Genomic DNA, 26,353 nt, shown 5'->3' on the forward strand with positions numbered 1-26,353 from the left:
AGGAGCTGGAACAGAGCAATTGGGGCTTACCCCGTCATGGGGATTCGAACCCCCGACTTTCCTATCGGCAAGCCCAAGAGGCTCAGTGCTTTAGACCACAGTGCCCCCACGCTCCCATATCTGTCTGCTGTCTGTCTGTCTATCTAAAAATTTATAAGGCACAGCCCCCATTGGAGAGTTTGTAGTGCCTTATCACAATCCTGGATTTGCATAAGGTGGGTGAGGAACAGAAGAGAAGCCAGGCTTTTTAATGGCAGCTTTAAACCACAAAGAAGGGACGGAGAGACATGGAGGAGCTGTATGGGGATGTGTGGGGCCTGAAAGAGCTGTCAGGGGCTGGGAGGTTTGGGTCAAGGGAGAGGGTCGAAGGTTGGCAAGGGCATGTGGGGCTAGACAGGGGCTGAGCAATGCGAACAGGGGCAGCAGCCCCCTAGTAGATGATATGACTTGCCAATGGCCTTGAAAAGATTTGTATTCTGGAAGGCAGGATCTGAATAATTGCAAGAAACAAACATTGCTAATCTGCTCAAGGTAGAAAGCTTACCCTTTTAAGGTGAAGCGCAGCCTGTTATTATGACCTTAATTAGCAGGTTGGCTTGGAGAGAAGTGGGTGGTCCTTCAAATACCTTGGATCCAGGCTGTTTAGTGCTTTAAAGGCCATAAGCAGCATTTCTAAATGTTGCTGCAGAGGTGAAAGGAAGCACATTCTTTTTTTAAAAAAATATTTTTTTAATTCAATTTTACAACGTACATTTGAATTCAAACAGTGATCATAATCATAAATATGTATGATTCCCTGAACCCTTAAGACTCCTCTCCACCTTTCATTATCAAGCTTTTTCTACTGCATTGTATAATTTCTCCAGCTTTCTTTAAAAAAAAACCTATTTTTTACCTTAGTCTTTAATACATTATAAGTGTTGCTATAACCCTGCCAAAGTTTTTAGTTGTTTACAGTGTTCTCTTAGGTAACTTAAATCCCCCCCCCATTCCTTATTAAAGTTTCTATCTTCTTGGTTTCTGATCTTCCCGGTCATTTTCGCCACTTCAGCGAAGTCCATCATCATCTTTATCAACCATTCATCTCTGGTCGGGACTTTATCTTCTTTCCATCACTGGGCCAGTAGCACCCACGCTGCTGTCATTGCATACAGTGGTACCTCTGGTTAAGAACTTCTGGAGGTCCGTTCTTAGCCAGAAACTGTTCTTAACCTGAGGTACCACTTTAGCTAATGGGGCCTCCTGCTGCTGCTGCGCCACCGGCGTGTGATTTCTGTTCTCATCCTGAGGTAAAGCTCTTAACCCGAGGTTCTACTTCTAGATTAGCGGAGTCCGTAACCTGAAGTGTTTGTAACCCGAGGTGTTTGTAACCTGAGGTACCACTGTACATAAATAGTCTTTTCTGCTCCTTTGGTATTTCTGCATCTAGGATTCCTAGTAAAAAAAAGCTTCTGGTTTTTCCACAAATGATATTTTATACATTTTTTTCAACTCATTATATATCATTTCCCAAAATGCTTTTGTTATTTTGCACCTCCAACACATATGGTAGAATGTGCCTTCCTTCTCTTTACATTTCCAACATACATCTGAAGCAAGAAAGGAAGAACATTCTGGGGTGGGGATGTGTGTAGATGCCAGGAGAGAATATCTTTATTAGATATTATCCTTCCTCACATTTGTGAGTTCAGCAGAGTGCATCCCTTTGCAGCTTAAAAGGAAGCTTAGGCAGGCTAGTTTTAGCCTTTTCGTTTAAGTAATCTAGGATGCTTTAAGGCAGACTGGATTCTCCTGGTATTCCCCTCTTTTCTCCCTTTAAAACAATCATGCAAACAGTCTCACGTAAGGTAAAAGTGTTGTGGAAAGGGTGTGGTGCTTATTGGACTGCCTTTGTTTTTGTTTTGATGATGTGTTCTGTGTTTTTTATATTGTGATTTTATGTTGTGAACCGCCCTGAGACCTATGGGTATAGGGCGGTATACAAATTTAGTAAATAAAATAAAAACATGGGTTTGTAGCCACCAGTAACCTTACCTTCCATGATAAATAATCTTACCTGACCTGGTATACAGTAAACGAAGTTTCCCAAGTTCCTTGCAAGGTGTGGTGAACAGCTTTATGCCTTATGGGGACAGGAAGAGTAATCCATCACACCCAGGCAGTTTCAAACATTTGCTGCTCGGTGAAGGCAAGTGTGCGGAATAGTCCCCAGAGAGTTGTGTGTTGGGGGACAGTAATGAATGAGCATCCCTGAGGATTCTCTACAAACTGATGGTCCCGTCTCTGCCTTGCTTACATCCTCTCTTCCATGCTAGTGCTGGAAAAAAAAGCCTGTTGACTGGTTGTAACTTCCTGCCACCTGAAGTGATCCTTGATCTTGTGAGGAGCAGTGATTCCTTTTACCGTATCTGCTTAGCAAGAGGGAGAGGGAGAGGGGGATTATAGCATCGCAGTCAAAGCAGAAGTTTGTCGGGGCTGCCGTCGACATCCACGGACGGAAGCTGCAAGAAACAAGCTCCCATTTTCTTGAGGAAAGGCAAGGAGTGGTTAGGGATGGAAGGAGAAATTCAGGTTCATTTTTGCATCGAAACGTCCTTAATTTGCATTTCCTGAAACAGGCAGTGAGCCACAGTACAGCCATCCTCGCAAATTTGTAACTCGCAGTGCTGTTCTGCAGCCAAGCCACGAGTACAAAAAGGCACCTGATAGGATAAAATGTATACACTAAAATGTATGCATTGGTAAAAGCAGTGTGCGGAAATGTATTGCACTAGGGAAAATTGCTTTGGAAAAAAAAGTGTAGATTAGGCAAATTGCATTAAAAATGTGTGCATTAGGGAAAAATTGCACGGAAATGCTGATGAGCTTTCATGAGGACTTGTTTTCCATATCCCTAACCATGCCCATTGCCCATTGAAATGTCTTTCTGCCCCTCTTTTAAAGTTTGACTCCCAGAACTGGACACAGTATTCCTCCTGATCAGATTTGACTAGTAAATATAAGAATATAAGGACAGCCTGCTGGATCAGGCCAATATCCCATCGAGTGCAGCATCCTTTTCTCTGACAGGGGAGGCTGAGCATAGTCATTATGGCTGGTTGTCATCAGTAATCTTTTCCTCCATGAATTTGTCTAAAATCCTTTTAAACCGTTCCGATTTGGTGGTCATCATGGGAACGAGTTCCCTCGTTTCACAATGTGCTGCATGAAGAACTTTCTTCCATCTGTCCCCAGTCTCCAGCTTCACCAGATTTCTACAAGTTCCAGTGTTATAGCAGAGGGAGAAAAACTCTCTCCATGCCATGCATAACTGTATAAAATCCTAACATCTTGCTTCCTAATGGCCTTTTCTCTAAACTAAAAAGCTCCAAATGCTACAGGGTTGCAGCTATCCCTATCACGGTGTCCCTCACTGCTAATATTCTGCAGAGCAACAGGAAGCCCTCTGCCTCTTGCCTCTCTTCACGTGGCTGTTGCCCATCAATCATCCCCCATCATCACTTCTCTGGCAGATGCTTCCAGAACCTGGCTTGACATCCGCTCATCATTTCTCGCATCCCAGACAAGAGAATGCCATTGATCGGCGGCATTTCACAGCTCCCCGGCACCGGTCTCTGATCTTGCATGAAGAACCATTTAGCCCTTGCCGTCATGGACCATTTCTATGGCATGTTAAGCAGCATCTCCTACCGTCTCCCCCCTTCCACCATACTGGTCTCAGGGACAATGGTTGGCGAAGATGGCAGAAACAACAGCAATTCCAGCTGGATCTGGGATCCAGCACAGCCCAGGAATAGCCAAGCAAGACCCATATACATGACTGAAGCTTCATTAGAAAGTTGGAGAGCCCAGGGATGTGTCCTGGCTGTATGAGCCAGCCAGTATGGTCCTATATGAGCCTGCCTGGGCTTTGAGTTGTCCAGAGGAGACCTTTTTCTCAGTCCCACCCACCTTTGCAATCTCATTTGGTGAGGACATGAGAGAGGGCCTTCTTGGTGGCTTCCCCTGGATTGTGGGACTCCTGTCCATGAGAGGCTAAGCTGGCCCCTTCTCTGCTTTCCTTCTGCTGGCAAGCAGAGACTTTTGTTTGTTTGTTCAGTATTCAGTTCCATTTCTGATGAGCATTTAAACTCCAAACGCCAACACTAACTTTGTACAAGTGAACCAGGATGGATGTTCATCAGATGGGTTGTCTGAAAGTGACTTTCGTGAAGGAGTACTTCCTTGGTCTGTCTTGAATCGCTTTCATGACAGCTTGATGGGATAACCTCTTGTATTTCAAGGCAAAAACTTCTCTTACGACCAAGAGGGTGGAGTGACTCCCCTATGGAATCATTCAGGTCTTTTCAGTTTAGAGGAAAGGCAAGAAAGCAGCGACAGGATAGAAGTTCATTAAATTATGCATTGCATGAAGAGGGCAGAGAGGGAAAACATTTTCTCCATCTCCCATAACCCTAGAACAGGCTTCCTCAACCTTGACCCTCCAGCTGTTTTCGGCTTCCATGATCCCTAGCTAGCAGGACCAGTGGTCAGGGATGATGGGAATTGTAGTCTCAAAACATCTGGAGGGCCGAGGTTGAGGAAGCCTGCCCTAGAACTTATGGACATCCAATGAATATTGGAAGATTCTGAACAGATAAAAGAAAGTCCTTCGTCACACAGCACGGAGTTAAACTATGGAACTCACTTCCACAGGAGGCAGCGATGGTAATCAACTTGGATGGCTGTAAAAGTGGGTTAGACAAATGGATGGAGGAGGATTTTGATGGCCACTAGCCACAATGGCTAGTGCTCTGCCTCCACAATTGGATGCAGCAATGCTTCTGAATCCCAGATTCTGGAAACCACAGGAGCGGAGAGGGCTCTGGTGCTCGGGTCCTCCTTGCAGATTTCCCACAGGCATCTGGTTGGCCACTGGGAGAACAGGATGCTGGACAAGGTGAGCCATTGGCCTGATCCAGCAGTCTCTTCCTATGTTCTCTGTCCTCTTGCTCCCTCCCATGTAATGTGAACCTTTATCATCATCATCATCATCATCATCATCATCATCATAAAATTTTATTTATATCCCGCCCTCCTCAGCTGAAGCCAGGCTCAGAGCGGCTAACAACAGTAAAAGTAATGCAGTTTTCATAAAATCACAATCAATTAATAGAAATACATTCTAAAATCAATTCATTCTAAAATCAATTCAGAATCAAATTAATGGCAACCATTGGGCTAGAGTTCTGTGAAGAGTGCCAAAGGAGGGAGTCAAACTGTGCCTTGGCCAAAGGCCTGGTGGAACAGCTCTGTCTTGCAGGCCCTGTGGAAAGATGTCATGTCCCGCAGGGCCTTAGTCTCTTGTGACAGAGCGTTCCACCAGATCAGGGCCACAGCTGAAAAAGCCCTTGCTCTGGTCGAGGCCAGCCTAACCTCCCTGTGGCCTGGGACCTCCAAGATGTTTTTATTTGAAGACCGTAAGATCCTCCGTGGGACATACCAGGAGAGGTGGTCCCGTAGGTACGAGGGTCCTAAGCCGTATAGGGCTTTAAAGGTTAAAACCAGCACCTTAAACCTGATCCTGTATTCCATCGGGAGCCAGTGCAGCTGGTATAGCACCGGGTGAATGTGATCCTATGGCGAGGACCCGTAAGGAGTCTTGCTGCGGCATTCTGCACCCGCTGGAGTTTCTGGGTCAGTCTCAAGGGCAGCCCCCTTCGTCTCGTCCCCCTGCAAAGCCCCACACATTGTAGTCTCCCCCCCATATGAAAGGGTCTCTGAGCTCTTTCTCTTTTCTTCTCCATCATCTGTTTGACACAAAGCAGCTGCAGATTCATTCTGGCTTTATGGGAACTGGGAAGGAGAGATTGCGCCCAGGTGCGACACTTGCAATAGGGGGGAAAAAACGGAGCCTTAATAGGAGTTTTCCACGTCAGTAAGTCTTAAGTCACTGAACCCAATGATCTCAAAAGCCTCCTTTGGGGAGAAAAAGCCTGTTATTTATCTCTTCTCAAGAAGTCTCAGTTTGCTCAGGAGCCATCTGCTAGACAACGAGTCAGGTATCGGTACACAACGATCCTGCTTTATTGCAACACTAAGCACACACCTGCACTCAACACCGTTTAGGGGACTGGCAAATGTCCAAGTCCCAGGATAAGTGGGGGAAAAAAACCCTCCCTTTAGCTTTGTAATTTCCAGGAAAGAAATCATAGAGGTGTTCAATAAATGTGCTCCCAGTAGGAACGCGCCTGCTGGACATGCCACTCTCATGCCAGGGTGCCCGCTGGCCATTGTCTGTACTCTCTGGCAGGGGCTATCCAGGGTTCCAGGCAGGACTGTCTTCTGGCTTAACCTGGAGCTGCTGTGGATTGAAACCGGGACCTTCTGCATGAAAAGCAAGTGCCCTACCTACCTGCTGACTAAACACCAGGAAAACTGTACTGTCGAATGTTGGACAGTGGAATGTCTCTGGAGGGTACGACTCGAACCAATGGCTTCAAGTTACAAGGAAGGAGATTATGACTAAACATACGAAAAAACTTTCAGACAGTAGGATAACAACAACAACAACAACAACAACAACAACAACAACAACAACAACACTTTATTCATAACCCGCTCCCCCAATTTGACTGGGTTTCCCCAGCCACTCTGGGCGGCTCCTAGCATAATATTAAAAACACAATGAAACATCAAACATTAAAAGCTTCCCTAAACAGGGCGGCCTTCAGATGTCTTCTAAAAGTCCGATAGTTTTTTAATTCCTTGACATCTGTTGGTAGGGCGTTCCACAGGGCGGGTGCCACTACCAAGAAGGCCCTCTGCCTGGTTCTCTGTAGCTTCACTTCTCGCAGGGAGGGAACCGCCAGAAGGCTCTCGAAGCCTGACCTCAGTGTCCGGGCTGAATGGTGGGGGTGGAGACACTCCTTCAGGTATACTGGACGGAGGCCGTTTAGGGCTTTGAAGGTCAGCACCAACACTTTGAATTGTGCTCAGAAATGTACTGGGAGCCAATGTAGGTTGTTCAGGACTGGTGTTATATGGTCTTGGTGGCTGTTTGACTGTGGAACGGTCTCCCTCAGGAGGTTGTGGACTCTCCTTCCTTGGAGGTTTTTAAGCAGAGGTTGGATGTCATGGATGCTTTAGCTGAGATTCCTGCATTGCAGGGGGTTGGAATAGATGACCCTTGGGGTCCCTTCCAGCTCTACAATTCTATGATTCTATGATTCTGCCTCTCTCCTAATACCAGAACTCATGAACACCCTGTGAAGCTGAGTGCTGGAAGATTCAGGACAGGTAAAAGAAACGACAGCTCTCCCTTCCATAGGAGGCAGTGACAGCCACCAACTTGGACGACTTTAAAAAGAGGATCAGACAAATTCACGGAGGAGAGGGCTATCAATGGCTGTGTGATGGCCTCGGATCTGGACTCGGAGGCTGAACCTGAGGAATCCCAGGCTGCACAGGAGTCCCCGCCTCCAGGAGTCCCCGCCTCCAGAACCAGCTGAACTGGGGCTGGGGCTTGAGCCTGAAGGGTCCTCACCTGTGCTGGATCCTCAGGTGCAGGCACCAGCTGAGTCTGCTCTGGCTCCTGAGGTGATGGAGGACCCATTGCCTGCAGGTGCTCCACTCCCAGCCCCATCAGGGGAAGCTGAGGTTGCCTCTGGGTCTGGTAACCCTCCAGCCTCTCCTGAGCTGCAGAGGCTCAGGGCAGAAAGGCGGAGGGAACTAAGTTCCTGCAGGAGGAGTGCTCGCCTCCAGGCCAGGAGTCACCTGTGGACCGGGGCCGCCCTATGCCTTGGGGCAGATAAAAGCCAGCCAGCCACAGTCCCAGGTTGCGGGAGCAACATTGTTGGTAGCCTGTTCCTGCCTGCACCCTGTCCTGCTCTTCTGCCAGAGTTCCCGACCTCACCTACTCCCTGCCTTGGACCCCGCTTCAGCTTTGATGGACAGCCTCCATACCACACCCTCGACCTCGGACTGGACTCGGACCTCGCCGCATGGTTAACCCTTGGGACCAGCACAGGCTGCTAGCCATGATGGCAATGATTTGCCTCCATGGTTGGAGGCAGCAGTCTTTCCGAATACTGGTGGCTGAGAATCGCAGGAGGGGAGAGCGCTCTTGTGTTCAGGTCCCGCTTGCGGGTTTCCCTTTGGGGCATCTGGACAGCTGCTGTGAGGGCAGAATGCTGGGCTAGATGTCCTATGGGCCTTCTTGCATTCTTGTCACTCACCAAGTGACAGGTGCCCTTAATTGATTGGGGTGGGGCAGCAGGGATGGGAGAAAAGAGTTGCAAGATTAATTGACTCGCCTTAGCAAGGTAAAGAAGTTCAAAAGTTTGCCTTTAATTTGGGCGCTCGGTAGGGGATGAGCGCTAAGTCCCTCAAACCAATCACTGGAAGCGCTAATAAGCCTTGATGAGTCCGGGCATCAAAGGCCTGGCATCAAAGTGGGGGCACCACCCTGTGGTCGGGGTTGAGGCCAACCCCCTGCTGCTGCTGCTAGTAGAAGGAGGATCAGATTTGGATGAAAGCACCATGAATATGTTTAGCTGGGCTGCGGGACAGGATGTGGTCCTGACTGCCCTGCAGTTACCTCCTAGATATTTTTGGTATCTAGGCAAGCTGTCACCTTGCCAACAAAGGTCTGTATAGTTAAAGCTATGGTTTTCCCAGTAGTGATGTATGGAAGTGAGAGCTGGACCATAAAGAAGGCTGATCGTCGACGAATTGATGCTTTTGAATTATGGTGCTGGAGGAGACTCTTGAGAGTCCCATGGACTGCAAGAAGATCAAACATGTCCATTCTGAAGGAAATCAGCCCTGAGTGCTCACTGGAAGGACAGATCCTGAAGCTGAGGCTCCAAGACTTTGGTCACCTCATGAGAAGAGAAGACTCTCTGGAAAAGACCCTGATGCTGGGAAAGATGGAGGGCACAAGGAGAAGGGGACAGCAGAGGATGAGATGGTTGGACAGTGTTCTCGAAGCTACAAACATGAGTTTGACCAAACTGCAGGAGGCAGTGGGAGACAGGAGTGCCTGGTGTGCTCTGGTCCATGGGGTCATGAAGAGTCGGACACGACTAAACTACAACAACAAGGCAAGCTCCAGTTTACGATGCACTCCAGTTTACGATGCACTTACTGTGTTTCCAGCACCGGGTCTTTCAATCATGTTTACACAATGTTTTCCAAAACTCACATCTACCCTGCACTCGTAGGGACGCGGGTGGCGCTGTGGGTTAAACCACAGAGCCTAGGACTTGCCGATCAGAATGGTCGGCAGTTCGAATCCCCGCAACGGGGTGAGCTCCCGTTGCTCGGTCCCTGCTCCTGCCAACCTAGCAGTTCAAAAGCACGTCAAAGTGGAAGTAGATAAATAGGTACTGCTCTGGCGGGAAGGTAAACAGTGTTTCCGTGCGCTGCTCTGGTTCACCAGAAGCAGCTTAGTCATGCTGGCCACATGACCCGGAAGCTGTACACCAGCTCCCTTGGCCAATAAAGCGAGATGAACGCCGCAACCCTAGAGTTGGCCACGACTGGACCTAATGGTCAGGGGTCCCTTTACCTTTTACCCTGCACTTGGATCTGCCAGCCACAAGCTGCTTTGCGCAGCTGTGATGATCTATGGGCCACGCCGGCTGGCCAGACATCCCCCTTTGCGGGTGGGCAGGTGGCACAGCTCAGCACAACGCCACTTGGCTCCTGGTGGGGTGTTGCCCTGGTGGTGGTAGCAGCAGCAGCAGCAGCAGCAGCAGCAGCAGCAGCAGCAGCAGCAGCAGCGAGGGCTGGGCTGGGCTTTTGTGGCAGGCTCCATCTGCCCTCTGTGCCGTGCCCCCTAGTGTGTGCATGTGCATGCACCCATCCCGGGCACCAGCAAACCACACTACACCACTGCCTTCCCCCGTGAAACAATTTCTGGCCTCATTCCTAAGCACTCCCCATGGCTGTGAAGTCGAACTACTGGTTTTAGTCCCTTTGGATGCATAAGGGACTTAAGGCATCTGTGTAACATTTGCCTTACAGATATACGAGAAGGGCATAACGTAGACAAATGCACTCCTGTAAGTAAATAGCACAGGAACTGCTCCAGCACCAGATCCCTGAAGAGAGAGCCTCTGCCTTCCATGCCGAAACACCTCCAAGTCAACTCACAGCTAGGGATTGGGGAGGAGGCCGGTGAAGCCAGCATTTAAAGGCAAATCTGCCTGATTCGCAATGTCCAAAACAGCACGCAAAGAAAAACCAGGCCCCCTTTGAAATTTGCTCTTGTCCGAATCTTGCAATGCTGCTCTCCAGCGAAGGAAGGCAGGAGCCAGACTGAAATGAGCACAAACATGGATCACATTAGTGGAAGAGGTGTGCAAAAAGGCATTATCATTAGGAGAAATTGCCTTGCAGAACTGTGTATGTGAGGAAAAATTTGCACAAAAACGCTGGTGAATTTTCATCAGCTCCGCCCCCCCTTAAGTGCAAACTGATGTGGAGAACTGAACTCCAGAGGGGGGAAATGAAAAACCGAGAGAAATAGAAATTGACAGAATTGGTCACCTCTATTCACAGCCGGCAATCTCTCTCTCTTTTATTCTGCCTTGGTTCAGATTGTTTATCTAACTTTCTACCCTCCTCCTCCTGGCTGCCTCCTTCTAGTTAGGGAAGGAAAAATCTGCCTATTTCCAGTGAGCTATTACTTTTGCATCCCACTTCTGTAAAAGAAAAGTGGGGGAGGGGAACCTCACTTTGAAAATGTGCCTTGCAGTTTGTATTTACATTTTTAAAAATGTATTTCTTCTCTCAATATATGCATGCATTTGAGCCACAAATTCCTTCAGAACACCCTCCCATCAGATCTCAAGGAAATAAACAACTACCTGACTTTTAGAACACATCTGAAGGCAGCCCTGTTTAGGGAGGTTTTTGATGTTTTATCGTGTTTTCAATATTCTGTTGGGAAACCCAGCCAGATGGGCGGGGTATAGATAATAAATTATTATAATAATTATTATAAACAAACAAGTTTTTAGCAGGTACTGAAAAGAGTACGGTGAAGGCACCTGCCTCTTGTCAATCGGCAGGGAGTTCCACAGTTTGGGTGCTGCCCCATTGAAAGATGGATTTCTTGTGAATGAGGAAGGTCTTCTGTGTGCCATTTATAACAGAGCAAGCTCCACAGATGGAAGTGGTCGAGTGGACATCTATGGGACAAGGTGATCTCTTAGCTAAACTGCAACCCTATATCTGGAAGGGGGGAGCAGGGATCTGCTCTTAAGTAGCTACGCCTTCCCCAGCCCACTCCATTGCATGCCCAAGGGTACAGCCGGCCTTTCGCTGGCCTTCACAGCAATAGAGGCAGATGAATGATGTCAGGCACTGATCATCATTCATCTCCCCTCCTCCTCTTTTAAATTTATTTTCCGGAGAAGGGTGGGGGGAGGAGGGGGTTATGGGGAAAATCTCTGCTGAGAATCACTCATCCTTCCTAATAATGAGAGCTGTCACTGGCGCTGCTCCCCAGGAAATGATTTTCTCGGTAAATATTTAGCCTGTAACTGATTTATGGGTGCAGAGAGGGAGAAAAAAGAGGAACCCTCCCGAAACTTTGTTGGACTAGGAACAGGGCTCCAGGGAGCGGGGGTTGAGCACGACATTGTGGGGATGTGTTTGTGTGCGTGCTGGGGGTGTAGCCCCACTTAAGGTAAAGGGTAAAGGGGACCCCTGACCATTAGGTCCAGTTGTGGCCGACTCTGGGGTTGCGGTGCTCATCTCGCTTTATTGGCCGAGGGAGCCGGCATACAGCTTCCAGGTCATGTGGCCAGCATGACCAAGCCATTTCTGGCGAACCAGAGCAGCGCACGAAAATGCCATTTACCTTCCCACCGGAGCGGTACCTATTTATTTACTTGCACTTTGACGTGCTTTCGAACTGCTAGGTTGTCAGGAGCAGGGATCGAGCAACGGGAGCTCACCCCATCGCAGGGATTCAAACCGCTGACCTTCTGATCGGCAAGTCCTAGGCTCTGTGGTTTAACCCACAGCGCCACCCACATCCCTGTAGCCCCACTTAGCTGTCCTTAACAGGCCTGGTTTGGAGGCTCCAGCTGGTGCAAAGTGCCGTGGCTAGACTGTTGGTGGGGAAAGTCCATTGCTAGGACATAACCCTGGAGCTCTGGGGTTGTGATTCCCGCGTTGCAGGATGTTGGGCTAATGACCCACGGGGTCCCCTCTGACTCTACAGATCTATGATCTATGATTCCATGCCCTAGTGGCAAACCCACAAGCAGGGTCCTCCACACCTGCAATTGCCATCAACTTGTATTCAGAGGCATACTGCCTCCAACATCGGAGGCACAACAGAGCCATTCATGGGTAGCAGCCATTGATGGAGCCTCCAACTCCATCAATAAAAGAATAAGTGCACCAGAAGAGCCCTGCTGGGTCTGGCCATTGGCCCATCTAGCCCAGCATCCACTTCTCACCATGGCCAACCAGATGCCACAATCGGAAAGCTGCAAGCAGGACCTGGATGCAACAGCACTCTCCCCACTGGTGGTTCCCAGGGGCTATCCATAGGCATCATGTCTTCTGAAGCAGAAGTAGAACATGCTCACCATGGCAAGCAGGACGTGAGTGCAATGGAGCTGTCCCTACTTGTGATTCCCCAAGTGACTGAGACTCAGAGGCATGTTGCCTCCCAACAGTGGGAGCTGTTATTTTTCATCTCCCTGTCTCTTTGGGACACAAGAGTGTTTGTGGCTTTGAGGACCGCTGCCGTCTGCTCCGACTCTCGGATCTCGGGCCCGGAGCGTCTCCCTTTCCTCTCGCTCTCGCATGGAATCGCAGCTGCTTGTAGAGATGAACACAAAGGAGTCTCTTGACATGACAGTCCTTCTCACAACTTGTCACCGGCAAAGCGCTTCCAGCCCGCCTGGTTTTCGGAGTTTGTCATTGAGATCTGAGGTGCTGGATGTGCTGTGTCTGTGTGTGTGTGTGTGTGTGTGTGTGTGTGTGTGTGTGTGTGCCTCTTCTGTGGGATGTGTGAGACTGCTGGCATCGTTGGTGCTAATGACCCAAAACTGAGTGATAAATGGGAAGGTTTTGGGAGAAGAATATGAGCTTCTGCAGAGTCATGTTCGTAGAAGAAATGCTGCAGAAAGGCATTGGGTTGAAACTGGAAACTCAAGAAGGAGGGGTTGGCCTGCCCAGTAGGGAATGAGAAGTGTGTGTGCTTTTTGTGGTGGCTTTCAATGACTACTAGTCACACTGCCTATATCCCTCCCCCAATATGCCTTTGACTTCCAGGGACTGGGAATTGCAGGTGGGGAGTGGGGCTTGTTATGAAGACCCCTGAATGTAGCAGTGCTCTGGAGATCAACTGCAGGGGCACCAGAGCCCACCTGTATAGCAGATCTCCAACAATATACCGTATTTTTTGCTCTATAAGACTCACTTTTTCCCTCCTAAAAAGTAAGGGGAAATGTGTTTGCATCTTATGGAGCGAATGCAGGCTGCACAGCTATCCCAGAAGCCAGAACAGCAAGAGGGATCACTGCTTTCACTGTGCAGCGATCCCTCTTGCTGTTCTGGCTTCTGAGATTCAGAATGTTTTTTTTCTTGTTTTCCTCCTCCAAAAACTAGGTGCGTCTTGTGGTCTGGTGCGTCTTATAGAGCGAAAAATACAGTAATTATGTTGTCTGATTTTTACTCCTTTTTATGTTGTTGTTGTTGTTGTTACTCCAGTTGTTAGGTTTTCTTTGCTGCAATTTGTACTTGTTTGTCACATCAAGCTCAATTTTATTATAATGACATAAGGATGTAAGATGCTCAAAGAGATCATTGAAACAATGCTGAGAAGTACCGGGTGAAAGATGCTTAATAAAACTGGCAGCTGGATTCCGAACTAGTCCAAATTCCTGAACACCGTTCATAGCCTGGTCTGCATCGATACCCCAATCCGCTTTTGGAGTAATCTCACCTGGGTGTTACAGAAGCATGGAGAAAAGTGACAGAATCCGGTTCTCTTGGGGAAGGCTGCGGCAGCATGACAGGTTTCAGGGGGTCCTAAGCAAAATGCCAACCATGACCCCTCAATCTGGATGCAACCCACATGTAGAGTTGGGGGCTGAAGGGGCACCAGGAGGGGAGCCAGGTCAGGTCCAGGGCTCAGAGCTGACAGATGGACATTAGGAGACCCCTGGACCTGAGGCTACCATGCAAGAGAACCCAGAATTACTTCGAAGACCACAAGGCCCTGTAAGGCCACAGTCAGGACCCCTTACAGGCACCTTTTCCTGATGCACTAGATGCCCCCACAACCCCTCACTAGACCAGGGGCACCTAGCATGTGGGAGCCTATGGAATGGAGAAAGAGCTCCCGTCTTCAGGCCAGAGGCCCTGAAGTTCTCCACGAGCGGATGGAGCCTGGAGGAGATAGCTTGGAGGCAGGAGCTTGAAAGATCTCATTCTGTGGTCCACCTCTCTTGGGGAGTCTTGAGTCATTTACTTGGAGCCATCCATGGCATTGTTTTGGACCAAAATATGGCAGCGCTCTTGCTCCCTCTTCTGTGGTTTCCAGCAACTGGGATCCAGAAGCATACTGCCTTCAACCATAAAGGTAGAACATTGCCATCAGGACTAGTAGCCATTGATAGGCTTCTTCTCCATGAATTTGTCTAATCATCTTTTAAAGCCATCCAAATTGGTGGCCAACTTTGGTCTCCCGCGAGAGCGAGTTCCATAGTCTAACTATGTTCTGCATGGAAGTCCTTTATTTTCTCTGTCCTGGTTCTTCCAACATTCAGCTCCATGGCATGTCCACCAGTTTGAGGGTTATCAGAGAGGGAGAAACATGTTTCTGTGACTTCTTACTCGATGCCATGCATCATTTTTCCACCTACATCATGCTGCCTCTTACTCTCTTTAAACTAAAAACCCAGAGCCTGCTGGATCAGGCCAATGGCCCATCTAGTCCAGCATCCTGTTCTCACGCTGGCCAGCCATATTCCCCAATGGGAAACCTGGAAGCAGGACCCAAGGAGGAGAGAGAAAGAGACTCCCCCCCAATCCACTTTCTCCAGGCCAGGCATAATGTTCTAATTTTATAGCACGCGGCTTCTTCCTCAACTTTTCTCGCAACTAAAAAACCCCAGACGCTGTAGCCTTTTCTCATAGGAGAGCGGCTCCATCCCCATCGATCATTTTGGTTGCCCTTGTTCTGAACCTTACCCAGGAGGTCCCAGAAAGGTGGTGGCTGGGCCTTGGCCATAGCGTGGCTATTGTTAGGACAGCGTGAATGATCCTGTTCCAGCTGGCAGGGGTCATAGGAGGAGTAATGCTGGCCACCGAGCCTGGAGGTTGCGCAACCTCCCTTTGATTCAATTGTCCTTTGGGCTAATGAAAGCAATTGGCTGCAGTGGGTCCCCTATCCAGCACAAGATGTGGAAATGAGCGTCACATTTTCCTGTGCTAGGAAACAATTAGCACATTAGGGAGAGGTTGTATAATTGTTTTTCTTGCTCTTCCCCCCTCGCCTCCCTCTTTTGCAAGCTACTTTGGCTGGCTCTGGAGGTTCTGCAATGCAGTCATTTCCTACGAAGGGCTTCTCCAGATGCCCAGGGATCTGACGGGCATGTGCTGCCAACAGGCACACAGGAAGGATGTCTGCTGTTGGCTGGGAGGGCAAGCACCTGGCACCACCACCTTCCCTTTGCGTGACCTTTTAGGGCCCCTTTCTCTTCTCCGCGCTTACAAAACAAAATGAGTTGGGATCCTAAATCTGGAACCTCAATACAGATTTATTTCTAATGCAGCTTTTCATCCATGCGCAGAACGACACCATTTGCGTAGCGCCATCAGTGCATCACGCGACAGTGGGGCAGTTCGTTGTGGCAAAGCCAACAAGAGATCCTGGTGCACTTTAATCATCACCAGCAGTTTCATGCTGAAGTCTCCCTTGGAAACGTTTTGCTGGTCAAGACACTGAGGTCCAGCTCCAAGGGCCTCTTGGTGGTTCCCTCACCTTGAGAAGTGCAGTTACAGGAAACCAGGCAGAGGGCCTACTTGGTAGTGGCACCCGCCCTGTAGAACGCCCTCCCACCAGATGTCAAGGGGATAAACAATTATCTGACTTTTAGAAGACATCTGAAGGCAGCCCTGTTCAGAGAAGGTTTAATATTTTATTATGTTTTTATATATGCTGGAAGCTACACAGTGTGACTGGGGCAACCCAATCAAGATGGGTGGGGTACAAATAATAATATATAGCAACAATAATAATTTATTATTTATATCCCGCCCACCTGGCTGGGTTTCCCCAGCCACTCTGGGCAGCTCCCAACATAATAATAATAATAATAATAATAATAATAATAATAATAATAATAAACAAAACATCAATCATTAAAAACTTCCCTAAACAGGGCTGCCTTCAGATGTCTTCAAAAAGGCAAATAGTTATTTATTTCCTTTACATCTGATGGGAGGGCGTTCCACAGAGTGGGTACCACTACCAAGAAGGCCCTCTGCCTGGTTCCCTATAGCTTCACTTCTCACAGTGAGAGAACCGCGAGAAGGCCCTCAGAGCTGGACCTCGGTGTCTGGGCTGAACGATGGGGGTGGAGACGCTCCTTCAGATATACTGGGCCGAGGCCGTTTAGTGCTTTAAAGGTCAGCACCAACACTTTGAACTGTGCTCAGAAACATACTGGGAGCCAATGTAGATCTTTCAGGACCAGTGTTATGTGGTCTCGGCAGCCACTCCCAGTCACCAGTCTAGCTGCTGCATTCTGGATTAGTTGTTGTTAATAATAATAATAATAATATCATCATCATCATCATCATCATCATCAACAATAATAATCTGCAATACAACAGGTATTCAGTATGACCTGGTATGAGGCATCTTCTGCAGTTTTTATGAGTCCACCAACCCTTGTGAATCATTCACGCTTGCTAAAGCTCCCCCCATGATGATGGGTACCTACTGTAGAATCTCCAGCTTCTGATTACATAATGTTTTTTTGTTGGGGAGGGATGGGGGTGGGGGAAGAGGGAGTCTGCTAACCATCCTTCACTTTTAGAGATCCCATTTCAGTGAAGCATTTAATACTGTGCTCCATCATAGCCGGCTTACAGGAGTGTGCTCCCCGATCTAGGAAGTTAACAAGGTTTTTGCTTAGAGCTCAGCATCGCTGCTTGGCTGAACTTGCGCGGTTCGAAGGAGGGGGGCAGGGAGAGCTCTCCACAAAGAGGGAAATTGCCTAGGAGACAGAGATGGATTGAGGCGGCTATTCCTAAAACACCTGTCACTTGGGTGTAGGGGGCAGGAGGAGGCGCAAGATGTATCATCCCAGTCTTGACATAAATCAGGGTGTTTGCAGCCTAGGCAAGATAAATTGGGAAGAGTTAATGGAGAAATAGCTGAGCAGAAATGGCCCCAGTTGACTTTGTCGGGGCTGAGTTCCAGCAGCCCGTTCCCTTTCCCGCCACAAGAGGGCGGAATGAGCCGTCCTGGTTCCTGGTGAAGAGGCCCCCTATTCCTGCATAGGCTGCACAGGCTGAGATGGGGAAAGAATTCTGCTCCCAGAAATTCTCCTTTGCCAGGGTTCTCTCTGAGTGAATGTCTCTCAGACAAGTGGGACCCGCTGCACAATATAACAGTGCTGAGTGCTAAGTTTTAAATCAGCAATAATCATGCCTCAGATTAACCTCGTTGGCTTTTGTTTCAGCCAGGCTCTCTCCCAGCACACTCCGTTCCATCCAACCTCATTCCCATTTTTTTAAAAAACATTTATTTATGTTCCACCTTTATCTCCCAAGGATACCCCAAGGATATCAAGGTGGTGTACATGGTTCTCCTCCTCCTCCTCATTTCATTTCATCTTCACAACAACCCTGGGAGGTTGGCTAGGCTAAGAGATGGTGACTGGTCCAAGGTCACCTGGTGAGCTTCATGGCTGAGTGGGGTTTTCAAACTCTGCTTTCCCAGCTTCTGTAAATCTGGGACTGTCCCTGGAAAATAGGGATGCTTGGAGGGTCTGAGATCTGCACTGTTCTATCCCATTTAAAGCTCGAGCAAACAACTAGAACACCTTCTGTCTGGCACCTGCAAGAGAGCTCCCTAAAAGCTTTTGGTGACTGACCACTGTCAGAGGCAGGATGCTAAGCTAGGTGGGTCCTTGGACTGCTCTGTTGGAGCTTCTTGTCTGTTTCTTCTGACCTGGCCTCTCCTTTACTTACATGTTGTTGTTTTCCAATCCATGAAAACTACTGTGCTTTTCCGTCTATAAGACGGCCCCATGTGTAAGACTCCCCCTATTCTGGGGGACTCATATTTAAGAAAATGGGGGGAGATGGCACAGAGTTGTTGACCTTTAGTTGTTGAGCTGTCCCATTGCCAGCAGAAGCTGCCAATCACCCACCCAACTGCCGGAGTGTCAGCCAATCAACACCACACATTGATGCAGCAACCAATAACATGCACAATAGCCGCTGACAGCAACCAATCTAATGTCCACCCTACGCACTATCCATGTATAAGATGACCCCCACTTTTTAGCATGATTTTTAATGAAACAAGCATAGTCTTATATAGTGGTACCTTGGTTCACAACCAGAATCTGTTCTGGAGATCCGTTTGTAAACCAAAACAGGTTGTAACCCAAGGTGCGCTTTCGCCAATGGGGCCTCCAGAAAAAATTTGGTCGTAATCCAATAAAAATAAGGTTGGAATCCAAAAAAAGGTTGCAAACCGGGACATGCACTTCCGGGTTTGACGTGTTTGTAATCCAAAACATATGCAAACCAAGACTTATGCAAACCAAGGTACCACTGTACACAGAAAAGTACGGTATGAATTATCTTCCTTCTGCTGTGGTTCTTCCTCATGCCTTACCTTCTCCTTTTCCCTCAGAGTGAAGAAAAAGAACAAGCCGTTGAACCTCAAGATCCACAACAGCGTCGGGAGCTGCGAGAACATCCCTGCCCAGCGCTCCCCGCTTCTCTCAGAGCGCTCCCTGCGGTCTTTCTTCGTTGGACACCCTCCTTTCCTCCCTTCCACCCCTCCTGTCCACACGGATGGCACCTTCTCCACTAGTAAGTCAGCCCTGATGTGGGGCTACAGTGGGAGAGGAGGAAGGGGGGCGGGTTGGTAATCATGCCAGAGCACTGAGCACCCATTGCAGGGGGTGGGGCCCAGATAACCCTCTGGGGTCCTTACCGATCCTACAATTCCATCGAATTCCATGAGGGTGCTTGTGGGCTGGCGAGAGTCTTTCCACACAGGCCTGGCTTCCAGAACTGGCTTTCGCTACACAAAGTGGAATAAAAGCCACGTTTCTAGATAAGAAAACCGAATGCAAATTTTTGCAATGCTTTGTGTGTTGGTTTTAGAGAGTGCCCCAAATGATCGCTGATCAGTCCCGCTAATTCCAGTCCCCAGGCGATAAAGTGCCATTCATTACGTAGCCAATAAATTTACTTATTTATTTATTTCATAACATTTCATGCACGGTGAGACCGTAACCAAAAACCCACGAAAGGAAACCTCCAAGCTACAGTGGTACCTCTGGTTGCAAACGGGATCCGTTCCGTACCTCTGTGTGCTCTGGAACTCGTCACGGAGTCCCATTGCACCAGAAGTAGTTTAGTCATACTGGCCACATGATCCAGAAAGCTGTCTGTGGACATACGCTGGGTCGCTCGGCCTAAGTGAGATTAGTGCCGCAACCCATAGTCACCTTTGACTGGACTTAACCATCCAGGAGTCCTTCACCTTTACCTTCTAAGGGTGGATCTATGCACAGGAAAATAACCACTATAAATACGTCAGAAATTAGATCATTATAACAAAAGAAAAAAACCTATGGAAAACCACTTAGAAAAATTTTCTGCTCTCTGGCTCCATCTGGTGTTGCATATTCATAACACATTCAAATCGGTGTTCCTGTACTAATGTACCTGAGTCCCCGTGGTTTACCTCAATAAAGATTTCTTCCTCAAGGAAGAACCTCTGCTGTTGTGGAGTAGACAGGGAGACACCAGCAGGCTTGGGAAGAACACTGCAGTTTGTGAAAGCACAACATGTTTTTTTAAACACACATATCCTGGGGAACAATTACCCCCAAACAGTCTGTTTCCTGGCTGTCGGAGGAGACAAGTTGGAAAACTAGGTGCATGGGAATAATACAATGGAGTGTTCCGGGAAAGGGCAAAGATGGCCGGCTGGAACAGCAAACAGGAGCACTTGGTGCTGCAACACTCTGTTGTTGGATCCACTTCTTTATTTAAAATACAAATGATCCTGCCGCGTCAGGCCAGTGGTCCATCTAGTCCAGCATCCTGTTCTCACAGTGGCCAACCAGATGCCTGTTGGAAACCTCCAAGCAGGACCTGAGGACAAAAGCCCTCTCCCCTCCTGCGGTTCCAAACAACTGGTATTCAGAAGCATTGCTGCCTCTGGTGGTTCAAGTAGAACATAACCATTGTGGTGAGTAGTGGGAAACCTTCTCCTCCATGAATTGGTCTAACACAGGGGTAGGCAACCCTTTTTAAAAAAATAATAATATTTTTTATTAATTTTAACATATAAATTATAAAATGTACGACAAAGCTTATCACTTATACAGTCTTTTTGGACTTCCATCAGCACCTCTGATGATCCACCGTTTTCACCACTTCTTATGCATTTCTTAACTTTATATTGCCTTTACATCTCTTAACAAATCATCCTCCCCCTTACCCATTTTTACAATACTTCTAATAATACTCCTCACAAAACTTCTTGCAACCCTACAAACGTCGTCTGTTCTTCACAATTATTTTTCAAATAGTCCGTAAATTTACTCAGGGGTAGGCAACCTAGGGCCTAGGGGCTGGATGCGGCCCAATCGCCTTCTAAATCCGGGCCGCGGACGGTCCGGATTTAGAGCCAGTGTGGTGTAGTGGTTAAGAGCGGTGGACTTGTCATCTGGTGAACCGGGTTCGCTTCCCCGCTCCTCCACCTGCAGCTGCTGGGTGACCTTGGGCTAGTCACACTTCTCTGAAGTCTCTCAGCCTCACTCACCTCACAGAGTGTTTGCTGTGGGGGAGGAAGGGAAAGGAGAATGTTAGCTGCTTTCAGACTCCTTCGGGTAGTGATAAAGCGGGATATCAAATCCAAACTCCTCCTCCTCCTCCTCCTCCTCCTCTTCTTCTTCTTCTTCCGGGAATCAGTGTGTTTTTACATGAGTAGAATGTGTCCTTTTATTTAAAATGCATCTCTGGGTTATTTGTGGGGCATAGGAATTCGTTCATATTTTCCCCCCAAAATATAGTCTGCCCTCCCCTCATGGTCTGAGGGACGGTGGACCGGCCCATGGCTGAAAAAGGTTGCTGACCCCTGGTCTAACCCTCTCTTAAAGCCATCTAAGTTAGTGACCACCACTGCCTCCTGTAGGAGCAAGTTCCATCGTTTAACTATGTGCTTTCTTTTATCTGCCCCAAATCTCTCAACTACATCTGTATAGCAGACCTCCAACAATATAATTCTGTCGTCCTTTTTTTTGTACTTCTTTTTAAATTACTTTTGTTAGGTTTTCTCAGCTGAGATTTATATCTTTATTTGTTAGCTGTCTTGAGTCTTATCTTATTGTAACAAGGGAGGATATAAATGCTTAGAGAAAGGAAACAAAACAATTCCAAGTAGCACTGGGTGAAAGATGACTGAACCGGTAGGTCCCTATTCATAAAACTGGCAGCCGTATTCTGGACTAGTCTAAACTCCCAAACACTCTTCCTAGCCGGCTCTACATGGATAATACATTTTTTGAAAAATACTAATCTACTGTAACTTGGACATTACAAAAGCATGGAGAACAGTGGCAAGATCATGCATAAGAACCCACTTTGTCCATCACCACCACCACCATCACTTTTAATTTGTATACCGTCTTTCTATCTTATAGTACCCAAGGCGGTTTACAAGCTGAAGAAACAAAGAATGTACACCTTATAACAATCTAATGCAATACAAAAATGTGATAATAAAACGTAACTTTAAAATACGCAAGCTACATCAAATAAAGTAGACTAGTATAGAATAATATTAAATATCAGCATATAAAAATTAAACAGAAATCCACTCTTAACAATTACCATACAATACATAATTTCTAAACTACAGTGGTACCTCTGGTTGAGAACGGGGATCCATTCCGGGGCCCCGTTCGCAACATGAGCAGAATGCAACCCACATCTGTGCGGGTCATGATTCGCCACTTCTGCGCATGCGCATGACGTCATTTTGAGCATCTGTGCATGTGTGAGTGGCAAAACCCAGAAGTAACCCTTTCTGGTTCACCGCGGGATGCAAGCTGAAAAGACGTAACCTGAACCGAATGTAACAAGAGGTATGACTGTATAGTCAATAAAACAACGGCAAGGCACAGTGCATAAAATAATACAATACAGATTGAGAAGCAGAGACTGGAGGGTGGGGCAGGGCAGGTGGAAGGAGGCCTTGCCTGATGAAGTCTCTCCCCTCAACCCTCAGCATCTTCATGTCACTGTGGCCAACAGCAAACAGGAGCACTTGGTGCTGCAACATTCTGTTGCTGAATCCACTTCTTTATTTAAAATATAAATGATCCTGCTGCATCAGGCTAGTGGCCCATCTAGTCCAGCATCCTATTCATGCAGTGGCCAACCAGATGTCTGTTGGAAACCTTCAAGCAGGACCGAGCACAAGACCCCTCTCCCCTCCTGTGGTTTCCAGCAGCTGGTATTCAGAAGCATTGCTGCCTCTGACCACGGAGGCAGAGCATAGTCATTGTGGCTAGTGGTCATTTCTTTCATTTGTCAGTGAGAGAAGGGAGGGGGAGAAACCCCATCCATGCAGCAAATGTCGTCAGAACAGGAGAAGACGTCCGGATGGAAGGGGTCAGGCCATCAGCGTCGCTGCCTGCCATCGGTGTTGCTGAGGTTTCCCTTCTGGCAGTTTTTGCTGACGTCGCCGGTGACATGGCATGCCCCAGATCGCCAAGCCAAGCTCCTGCTTATCTCCCGGGGGGGGGGGGCATGATTTCCTTCGCAAGTTAAATAGCAGCTCCAAAGGCATTTCTGTGGGCTGTGTGTGTGCCTTCTGGCTCTTGACATCAGTTGGCTGTTGAGATCTTTCCAGAAGCAGCCAGGCCTTTCTTAGCATCATACAGTGGTACCTCGGGTTACATACGCTTCAGGTTACAGACTCCGCTAACCCAGAAATAGTACCTCGGGTTAAGAACTTTGCTTCAGGATGAGAACAGAAATTGTGCTCCAGTGGCACGGCAGCAGCGGGAGGCCCCATTAGCTAAAGTGGTACCTCAGGTTAAGAACAGTTTCAGGTTAAGTACGGACCTCTGGAACGAATTAAGTACTTAACCTGAGGTACCACTGTGTGTGTGTATATATATGTGTGCACGTGTGTGTGTGTATCTGTTTTTTAAGATATCATTTTCAACAATTATTAAACATACTTTTATATCTTATACAATTTTTTTTACTTCCATCAATCACATCTGAAAATTTTCCAATCTTATCCATTTAATTTACATTTCTTACTTTCACTATTACATTTAAGTATCATAACTAATATCTCTCTTCTTTCTCTTCTTTGCAATATTTCATATATTCCTCCTTACAAAACTTCTTGTAGTTCTACTTGCGTAATTACAGTTGCTCTTCAAATAATTCGTATATTTCTTCCAATCTTCTGTGAATCCCTGGTCCCGCAGGTTTCGAATCCTTCCTGTCATTTTGTCCAATTCTGTGTATTCCATTAATTTCATCTGCCATTCTTCTTTCGTCAATATTTCTTCTTGCTTCCATTTCTGGGCCAACAATACTTTCTTAGCATCTTCTTATCTCCCATCCTCAGAGCTGCAGGGAGAAGGCGGATACTTCGGGAGCTGTTGCCGTATTTTGCCTGGATGAGGAAAGTGGTTGAGTGTTGTGTCTCAATGCTGGGGGGGGGGGGAGGGTCTGCCTTGCATGCAGATGCTCCCAGCTTCAATCTTCGGCATCTCCAAGCAGGACTGGGGATGCCCCCCCCGTCCATCTGAAACCCTGGAGGGCACAGACTACTGATAGACCAATGGTCTGACTCTGTATAAAGCAGCTTCCTTCGCCCATGTTTAAATCAGTGCTTTCCCCCAGTACCATGAGGACTAGAATCTTGCTGTTATTTTTAAAGGAACCTCCACAGCTTAATGGTAGAGCATTGGCTTTGCCTGCAGAACGTCCCAGGTTTAATCCCCAGCATCTCCAGCTAGGACTGAGCATGTCCCCTGCTTGAAAACCTGGAAAGCCAGTAGAGACAGTGCTGAGGTAGGATTGACAGATGGGTCTGATTCTGTATCAGGCAGCTTTCTATGTTCCTACATTGGATTGAGCTGCTGTTTCCCCAGCTCTTTCCCTGCAGTGCCCAAGATTATTGAATTCACTGTTTAAGCCCAGTAGAAAACAGGTTCCCGTGCCAGCAGAATCACTGGCTACCTGAAACATGGCCTTCTCGGTGGTGGCCCCAAGCTTTCCAAGTACCGTATTTTTTGCCCTATAGGACGCACTTTTCCCCCTCCAAAAATGAAGGGGAAATCTGGGTGCGTCCTATGGGGCGAATGCAGGCTTTCGCTGAAGCTTGGAGAGTGAGAGGGGTCGGTGCGCACCAACCCCTCTCTCTCTCCAGGCTTCAGGAAGACATCCGCAGCCTAGGCAGCCCTGTGGGAGTTCCCGCAGGGCTGTCTAGGCTGCGGATAGTAGCCTGCTTCCGGGAGCACCGGCCCGCTGAAAGCAGAGCGCCCGGCGCTTCGGGAACACATCTGCAGCCTAGGCAGCCCTGCGGGAGGTCCCGCAGGGATGTCTAGGCTGCGGATAGCAGCCTGCTTCCCTGAGCGTTGGGTGCCCTGAAAGCAGAGTGCCCGGCGCTTCGGGAACACATCCGCAGCCTAGGCAGCCCTGCGGGACTTCCCCGCAGGGCTCCCCAGGCTGCGGATAGCAGCCTGCCGCCCAGCGGGCGGGGTGCCCTGAAGCAGAGCGCCCCTCGCGCCAGGCAGACATCAGCCAGCCCCACAAGGTCGGGGGATAGCAGGGAGGCGCAGCGCCGCCATTCCGCTGTTCCTGGACCTGGTTCGGTTTCCCCGACCAGCTCTTGGGGGGGAAATAAAGGAAAAAAAAATCCCTTTATTTTCCCTCCAAAAAAACTAGGTGCGTCCTATGGGATGGAGCGTCCTATTGGACGAAAAATACGGTAAGTCTCGTTCTGCCTAGGAATAGATGAATGTGTCAATTTTAGTTTCTCTCGATTTCTCATTTTTCCAATCTTTAGTTCAACACATCAGTTTGTATTTTTTTTTTTTTAAGTCCACATGAAGTTTTGTGCAAATTTTTGTGGACATTTCACCTAATAGACATCATTTTGTATGCATTTTTGCCCGATGCCTGCATTTCCCAGCCTGTTTCTCCTATAATAGAATGTACCTTCATACATTCTTTTTTTGCTGGTAGAAGAAAATCCCCCTTTGTTGTTTTTTTGGACGGAGAGCTACATCTCACAGTTTGGAGAAGTGCAAATATTGAAGAAGAACTGTATTTTGGTCCCTGTGTGTTGTTTTCGGGAAGTATGAATTAGTCAACAAACTCCCCCCCCCTTAGCTCTGCCCCCTCTTTGACAGTGGGCAAAGGTGGTGCTCATTTTCTGACAGCCCTGGCAGTTTCCCTCCTGGTGCTGCATCTAATTAGCTGTTTCCTACTGTGTTGTGCTATTTGTTCAGTTCTGTATAGTTATAAAAACAATCACTGGTTTTGATTGTTACATACTTTTGCATTATGCAATGAGGCACTCCAAAGTGTCTAGCTTTTCAGCAGTGACCACACCTTGGAAATGATATCGAAGTTGCTGCTTCACAGCAACTCTTTGGTAGGTCGTGTCCCTATGAGCATAGCTGTCAACTTTCCCCGTTTTTCAAGGGAAAGTCCCTTATTTCGAATAGGATTCCTCGCAGGAAAAGGGGAAAGTTGACAGCTATGCCTATGAGGCAGTTGCAGGGACTGAAGGTCCATGCCTTCCCCTAGCAGCCTAAGTCTCCTCCTCTCCTGGGTCTTTCCCAGGCAGCCTGAGACTATGCTGGTGTGTCCACCTTTGCTTCTTCTGCTTCATACCTCTCCTGTCTGGGAGACCAGGGTTGCCAGTGTGTGTGTGGGGGAGCTTGTTGCAGCAGGAGGGGGAGACACCCTGGCTTCTTCACCAGTCTGATTTATCTCTGCCTCTTGGCTTCCCTCTTCCCTCTTCTCCTGCTTCCACTTCCGCTTCTGGGCTGCTCTCTGCCCCAGCCTCTCCCTGCTCACTAAACCCTGTTGCCTCTTC

The 26,353-nt window shown here is 48.0% G+C and overlaps 2 protein-coding genes across 3 annotated transcripts in view; both read left to right on the top strand.

Annotated features, from left to right (window-relative positions):
* WSB2 (WD repeat and SOCS box containing 2) overlaps positions 1-26,353 on the top strand; it is a 349,668-nt gene that overhangs the window by 106,714 nt on the left and 216,601 nt on the right. The gene's annotated exons all lie outside the window — the stretch shown is intronic.
* KSR2 (kinase suppressor of ras 2) overlaps positions 1-26,353 on the top strand; it is a gene marked incomplete at its 3' end in the record, with an annotated part of 188,233 nt that overhangs the window by 69,948 nt on the left and 91,932 nt on the right. For both annotated transcript variants that reach the window (XM_083589988.1, XM_083589987.1), the window contains one exon: positions 18,890-19,071. In XM_083589988.1, the coding sequence (XP_083446114.1) occupies positions 18,890-19,071 (182 nt within the window). The remainder of the gene's footprint in view (positions 1-18,889; positions 19,072-26,353) is intronic.

Source organism: Podarcis filfolensis (genome assembly GCF_964270895.1).
Source record: "Podarcis filfolensis genome assembly, chromosome: 16".
Taxonomy (NCBI): Eukaryota; Metazoa; Chordata; class Lepidosauria; order Squamata; family Lacertidae; genus Podarcis; species Podarcis filfolensis.